The sequence below is a fragment of the Nothoprocta perdicaria genome, unplaced genomic scaffold (genome assembly GCF_003342845.1).
Source record: "Nothoprocta perdicaria isolate Ctin4 unplaced genomic scaffold, notPer1 scaffold_674, whole genome shotgun sequence".
NCBI classification, from domain to species: Eukaryota; Metazoa; Chordata; class Aves; order Tinamiformes; family Tinamidae; genus Nothoprocta; species Nothoprocta perdicaria.
Window position 1 is genome coordinate 17,216 of NW_020455948.1, and position 6,628 is coordinate 23,843.

The window sequence follows — 6,628 nt, forward strand, 5'->3', positions numbered from 1 at the left end:
GTTTCTGCAGGCAGCGTCGTTCCACTGACCCACGTTAAGGCGGCCCCCTTCTCCCGCGCCCCTATGGACACACGGAGGCAGATCCCGGGCTCCCCTGGGCAGGAGGAGGCCGGAGTCACCCCCCTGCTTTTACCCTGTGATGCGACCCTGGAAGTGGCCGTCCCTGTCCCGCAGCRCAAAGGGAACGCAGGGCGGGACGGGGGGGCGCGCACCTTGTTTTGGAGCACGGCAGCGAGGTGCGGGTTGGCGCTGCCGCTCTGAGGTAGGTTGGTGAGCTGCTGCGCGAGGCTGGTGAGCGTCGCCAGCGGGAGGTGGTAGAGCACGTGCGAGAAGGGCCGCAGCAGGCAGGGCAGCACCTGGGCGAGAGCAGCGGGCGTCACGGGGACAGGACACAGGGATGGGACACAGGGACGTGACGGCACGGGCGCCCCGCGCGCCTCCCTGCAGCAGCACCGGCCACAGTGGGAAAGACTTCCCGCCCGAGGGACGTGCAGCCGGCTCCTCTCTCTGCAAACCCTCAGCAGAGAGCGGGCAGCGTGGAGCACAGGCACCGGTTGGGAGAAGCCCTCCCCGCCACGGCCAGGCCACCCCACGGCGTCCCCCGCTCGCAGGGACAGCTCCTGCCCGCCGCGGCGCGCTCACCTCGTCCTGAGCGTCCTTCTTGATGAGGAAGGGCAGGTTGCGGGCCGTGGCCAGGAGCACGTCGGCCGCTTGCTCCGGCGACAGCAAGGGGACRATGCGGCCCACGAGGCGCTTCCCCTTGCGGATGCACATGATCTGTACGAAATGGTCGTCGCTSGGCCTGCCGAGGAGAAACGTGCCACCCGCCTGCGGCGCAGCCCCGGGCCCACGGAAACGCGCGTGCTCGGAGGGAAGCGGCGCCGGGAACGGTGCCCCGTGGCCCAGCTCGGCCCCAGGACGGGCCCTTCGGCTGCGGTACCGAGCTCGCATACCCCAAGGCAGGACCACAGCACGAGCTCTCCCACGGGGCCAACGTGGAGCCGGCTCCAGCCCTGCAGCACGAGCAGCAATTCCCACCGCCCAGCTATGTCAGACCCTGCTAGCGCTGGAAAGGGCACTCGGAATTGACTACGGAAAGGGCCAGGCCGACRGGGAGGGAAAGGAGAGCAGAGGAGGAGCCACCGAGGCCCTGCACGGAGCAAAGTGGCAAGGCAAAACAAAAGAAAGGTTATTTCACCCCTGTCCCCAGGAAACAACTAAACTAACTTTTATTTGAGGAAAGCGGTCCCTGGCAAGCTGAGGATGGCAGCTGCAAGCAAGGACGGGCTGACTGAGCCCCGAGCAGCGACCGAGCTGGGCACAGCACGTCTCACCTCTCCTGCCCGGGCGCCTTCCCCCTCAGATTGTCGTACATGTCGCAGATCTTCTGCTTCCTCTCGCCCACCAGCGCCGGCCGCTCGCCCTCCAGGCTCAGCAGGTAGCGCCTCTCGTAGTCCTCCACGTCCAGGAGGAGGCTGTAGGTCTGCCGCAGAGACGGGGCTCGCAGCGGGGCACGGGGAKCCGCGCGCTCCTCCGGGGCAGGCGGACCAGAACGAGCCCGCCGGGCCGCACGGGGACCCCCACTGGCTCCTCCTTCGCCCCGGGGCAGATCCGAGCCCCTCACCCACCTTCTCAATGGTGACCAGCGTCTGGCGCCGCTTGTCTCGAACCTGCTTCTCCTTGGTCTCCTGGGGGAAGCGGGGCGGTGAGGGCCGGGGCTGCCGCCCGCGCCGCCTCGGGGGAGGAAGGGCCCGCACTCACATCGTCCTCGCTGCGGGAGGTGACGACGGCGTCGATCATCTTGCGGGGGTTATTGACGCTGGAGACGGTCAGCTTCCCCAGCGAGCCCTCGAACTGCACTGCAGGAAGGGAGAGGGGAGGCAAAGGGAGTCGGGCTGCGCCCCAGCCCCCTGCACCCCGGGTTAGGGGCACACCAGGGCAGCCTCGTGGTTGTCCCCAAAGTCAAGGAGGACCTGTTCCCAGCACGGAAGGAACCACGTGCAGAGGCCTGGGTGTCACCTCCCGAGCTGCCGCTGTCCCCACGCCGCCCAGGACACGGCCAGCCCTTACCTGGCTTGTAGGTGTGCTCCAGCTTCGCCACCTGRGGCGTGATGAGCTTAGTGCGTTCCTTTTTGGGACCATCGCCCTGCACTTCCTCGGCCGCTGACAGCTTCTCCAGCTTCTGGAAGTAATTCTGAGACAGAAAGCGCAGGAGCTGTGACCCGGACGGATGCGACACGCGTGCCCTTCCSCAGCCAGGCCTTGTCCTCGTCTCACCGGGGATCAGCTCCAAGCACCAGCTCCCGCTCGCGACCGCGCGGCTGCTCTGGGACCTCCCCGGGAACCGCGGCCGGCTCCTCTCCGCACTTTCTCTGCCCCYCTCTGCCCACTGGCTCCTCCACAAGCACCCACAGTCACTACTAAGGGCTCTTTACACGYGCAAGGGGTACAGAACCAGGTGGGCACAGGTCACGGTTGCCCCACATGCTCTCCCAAGCCCAGCTCAAGGTGCTCCCGTGCCACAAGGCACTAGCTCCAAGTCCTCGGTGGACTTCCCTCCCACGGGAAAGCCGCCCTGGCCCCAGCTGAGCCTTGAGCAGCCGCCGCCTTTGGCAAGAGCCCGACCACCGCCTTGCTCTGTGGGCTTCAAATCCCGCTCCTCCTGGCCCCGTCTGCGGCTCCCTACTCTTGAACCGGAGGAGAGCGCGAGCAGTCACTCCCCACCCGCCTGCTCCTGCTTCCTCGTCGGRCTCCATCGCCTTCGCCCCCTCTTTCGGACTCAGAAATTCCCTGTCCGGGGCCACCTCACCCCCTGGATCCCCGGAAGGAGACACCCAGCCTGCCGGGTGCCCCCCGCGCTCGGGGCTGCCCCTGCTCGACCTGCAGCACAGCAGCTTTTCCCGCTTCCCTGGAAAAGCTGCTGTGGAACGCGCGTCCCACCCCATCCTCCTTCACCRCTTATCGCCTGCCACCAAGTCTAGAAACGCTCCCTGCGCTGCTGTTTGCCACGCGCGAGAGCCTGAGCGCCCCGGCGAGCGCCTTGCCCTGCTCCGGTCCCCCCGCGGTGGCCCTGGGTGACCCACGGGGCTGCAGGGAGCACCGAGGCCGMGGCAGGCCCGCTACCTGGTAGTAATAGTCATCCAGGTAGGGGTCAGTGCTCTGCAGCTGCATCATCTGGATCTTGGAGACCCAGTCCTTCTCCCGCTGCAGCATGAGGTTGGCGTAGGGGTCTTTGCGCGGCTGCTCCTGGGGGCCGCTCCGGTGGCCCCCTCGGTCGCCCGCGGCGCCGTTGAGGCCGCGCTGCTGGCTGGCGGGAGGCAAGAAGGGCACCCGTGAGCGCACAGGAGCTACAGGAAGGGACAGAGAGCAGTGCACAGGCTAGCCCGGGCTGCAGAGCCGCCGAGGAGGGGCTGGGCGCCCCGCGCCGCGCTCACCTGCGGTTCTGCTGCTGCCGCTGGTGCAGCAGGCGCCGGTGCTGCGGGTGCAGGTGCGTGGTGTCCGGCCGGAACATCTGCGCCGGCGGCCTGCGGAGAGCGGCGGCGTCCGGAGGCGCCCGCGGCGAGGGCGGCCGCGGACGGGATGGGACCTACCTGAGGCTCTGCAGGTGGCACCCGGGGCCCGGCGGGGGCTGCGAGGCGGCGGGAGCCCCGAAGAAGGCACGGAACCCGCTGGCCGGGGACATCATCTGCCCAACCCTGCCCTGCAGCAGCTTGGGGTTCACGGAGGGAAGGGGGCTCCCCACGAGGCCCGAGACGCGGGCAAACTGGCTGGGAGACATTCGGCCGGCCTGCGAGCAGAGAGGACGGCTCAGAGACGGCCGGGGAGAAAACTGCGCCCGGCCGGGGCGGAGCGCCAGGAACAGCCACAACGGACAGCCGGAAAGCCAACGGCCGCAGGGAATTGCAGGAGCCCGAGGAAGGGAGAGCTGGAGGGGCAGGAAGGGGCCGTCACCTGGGCGCCTCCGAGCAGCTGCGCTCTCTGCAGGTGGCTGAGGACGGGAGAGACGCTGTGGGGGAACGGGTGGCCCAGGAGGGAGGAATTCTGGAGAAAGAACAGAAGGACGAGCCCGGTCACGGCTCCGGCACGGCCCTGCCAGCGGGGACACGCGCGCAGGAGGGCAGGGCGCACGACGGAGCCCTGCGAGAGCGTCCCGGGCAGGCCGGGAGCCAGGCCAGGCTCCAAAGAGCAGGATTAACTCTGCCCAGTGCCGCGGAGGACCAGGCASAGCAGTTTGCTGGCTGCTGTCCCCGTGACGGGGCAGGCGCCGCACAGGGGCCCCGCGCGGGCCGCGCAAGGGGCCGAGAGGAGCCACGGTACCGGGACGCTGCAGAGCTGGTTGGGGGACATCCTCTCGCCGTAGGCAGCGGGGTAGCGCTGCTGCATGCTGGCCCGGATGTGGACAGGCTTCGGGCAGAGGATCTGCGGGCGGGAAGCAAGAGAGGGCAGAGCGGTGAGGAGCCGGCGCCGGCGGCGCGGGCCGCGGGGCCGCCGCAGGTACCTGCTGGTTGAAGCCGGGCACGGCGGCCTGCTTGGGAGGGGTGCCGATGGGCACGGCGCGCACCGGCGGGCTCCCGATGACCGGGGACGAGGAGCGCCGCGGCAGCGCCCGCTCCGACGGGTCCCGCTCCTCCTCGCGGTTCTGCGGCGCTCTCGGAGGCAGAGCGTAGTCCAGCACGGACACCGGGGGCATCTCCTGCAGGGACAACGGGAGAGCAGCCCCCCCCCCCCAGGGCAGCGGTCACCTCCCGGGACGGTGCCGCCCGTCCCAGGGATTSCCGCACGTCCCACTCCATATCCACGGCATTCCCAGCCTGCGCTCCAAGGCCTCACTCTTCATTAAGGTGCAGCAGAGCAAACCCGGTGCCTCGAGGTGTCGGCATTCCCGGTGGAGCAGCTCCCGGGGATAATTCCCTGGCAGCGTCCCCCCACGTGGCGCTCCCACCTCAGCGGGAGCCAGGAGGGCAGCGGGAGCGCGCGGCGCTTTGCGGGGCTGCTCTGGAGGTGCTTCCCAGCACCGCAAGCCTCCGAGGGCTCACCGGGGACGGAATCACGGGAAGGACTGGGGATCATCCAGTCCAACCCTGCTGCTCCAGCAGGGACACCCGGAGCACGGGGCACAGGCTGCATCCAGGCGGGTTTGGGAGCTCTCCAGAGCAGGAGGCTCCCCAGCCTGTGGCAGGGCTCKGGCACCCTCACGGTGAGGAAGTTGCTCCTCACACGGACRTGGAAGTGCCTGGGTTTCAACTTGTCCCCACTGCCCCTTGTCCCGCCACCGGACATGAGGAAAGTSCCAGCTTCCCCTTCCCACAGAGGTCCCAGCTCAGCGATCTGGGCTCGACGGCGAGGCCGGGACAAGCGCAAGCGCCCCGGCAGCGTTCCCGCGGGACGCGGCTCCGTACCTGCGCGAGGAGCGGCGCCCGCATGCGCCGCAGCACGGCCGAGCCGTCCCAGAGGCCGGAGTGGAGCCCTGCCGGCGGCTGCAAGGGACACGCAGCGGGTGAGCGCCGCGGGGACCGGCCGAGCCGCCGCCGCCGCCCCGGCCCCGCGGCCACCTGCGCGGGCGTCCTGGTCTGCACGGCCCGCATGACGGCCGGGTCCTCCAGCTCGCTCTCGATCACGAGCCGCGTGAGCCGCTCCGCCAGCGTGTCCTCGTGCTCGCCCAGCGGGTCGCCGCCGTCGCCGTCCCGCTCCGCGCCCGCGGCCGCCTTGTCCTCCAGCTCGGCCAGCCGCTCGTGCGCCTCCTGCCAGTCGTCGTCTGCGGGAGCGCGGGGGGCTGCTCAGCGGGGCCCCCGTGCGGGACGGGGGTCCCGGGSGGCGGCGGCGCTCACCGACGGCGCCGGAGCCGAACGTGTCATCGTTGAACTGGTCGATGTCCTCGTCCTCCTCGCCCAGCGCCTGGAAGGCGTCTTCGTCCTCGTCCAGGCGGCAGTCCTCCAGGGACTGCGGGGCACGGAGTGAGCGCGGCCCCGCTCCCGGGGTCCGTCCCGCTCCCGGGGTCCGTCCCGCTCCCAGTGCCTCCGTGCTCCCGCTGCCCGTCCCGCTCCCGGTGCCCTCCCGGCTCCCGGGGTCCGTCCCGCTCCCGCTGCCCTCCCTGCTCCCGGTGCCCGTCCTGCTCCCAGTGCCTGCCCCGTTCCCGCTGCCTGTCCCGCTCCCAGTGCCTCCGTGCTCCCGGTGCCCTCCCCACTCCTGGTGTCCACCCCGCTCCCGGTGCCCGCCCTGCTCCCGGTGCCCGCCCCGCTGCCGGCGCCCGTCCCAGTGTCCATCCTGCTCCCAGCGCCCTCCCTGCTCCCGGTGCCCGTCCCGTTCCCGGTGCCTGCCCTGTTCCCGCTGCCCGTCCTGCTCCCGGCGCCCTCCATGCTCCCGGTGCCCGGCCCTCTCCCGGTGCCCTCCCCGCTCCCGGTGCCCTCCCTGCTCCCGGTGCCCGTCCCGCTCCCGGTGCCCTCCCCGCTCCCGGTGCCCGCCCCGCTCCCGGCGCTCGTCCCAGTGTCCATCCTGCTCCCGGTGCCCGCCCCGCTCCCAGTGCCCGTCCCAGTGTCCATCCTGCTCCCAGTGCCCTCCCTGCTCCCGGTGCCCGTCCCGCTCCCGGTGTCCGCCCCGCTCCCGGTGCCCGTCCCGCTCCCGGTGCCCG

At 70.9% G+C, this 6,628-nt stretch overlaps 1 protein-coding gene across 1 annotated transcript in view; it reads right to left on the reverse strand.

Annotated features, from left to right (window-relative positions):
- The window catches only part of PATL1 (PAT1 homolog 1, processing body mRNA decay factor), a 7,713-nt gene extending 1,357 nt beyond the window's left edge, over positions 1 to 6,356 (reverse strand). Inside the window, exons 1-16 of the mRNA XM_026050304.1 lie at positions 6,318 to 6,356; positions 5,829 to 5,940; positions 5,553 to 5,755; positions 5,400 to 5,477; positions 4,499 to 4,693; positions 4,318 to 4,419; positions 3,952 to 4,041; positions 3,591 to 3,787; positions 3,435 to 3,524; positions 3,124 to 3,307; positions 2,071 to 2,194; positions 1,762 to 1,859; positions 1,629 to 1,688; positions 1,335 to 1,483; positions 643 to 802; positions 213 to 356 (exon numbers count right to left, since the gene is read on the reverse strand). Coding sequence (XP_025906089.1) covers positions 213 to 356; positions 643 to 802; positions 1,335 to 1,483; positions 1,629 to 1,688; positions 1,762 to 1,859; positions 2,071 to 2,194; positions 3,124 to 3,307; positions 3,435 to 3,524; positions 3,591 to 3,787; positions 3,952 to 4,041; positions 4,318 to 4,419; positions 4,499 to 4,693; positions 5,400 to 5,477; positions 5,553 to 5,755; positions 5,829 to 5,940; positions 6,318 to 6,356 — 2,025 coding nt within the window. The remainder of the gene's footprint in view (positions 1 to 212; positions 357 to 642; positions 803 to 1,334; positions 1,484 to 1,628; positions 1,689 to 1,761; positions 1,860 to 2,070; positions 2,195 to 3,123; positions 3,308 to 3,434; positions 3,525 to 3,590; positions 3,788 to 3,951; positions 4,042 to 4,317; positions 4,420 to 4,498; positions 4,694 to 5,399; positions 5,478 to 5,552; positions 5,756 to 5,828; positions 5,941 to 6,317) is intronic.
- Between the last annotated feature and the right edge of the window lie 272 nt (positions 6,357 to 6,628).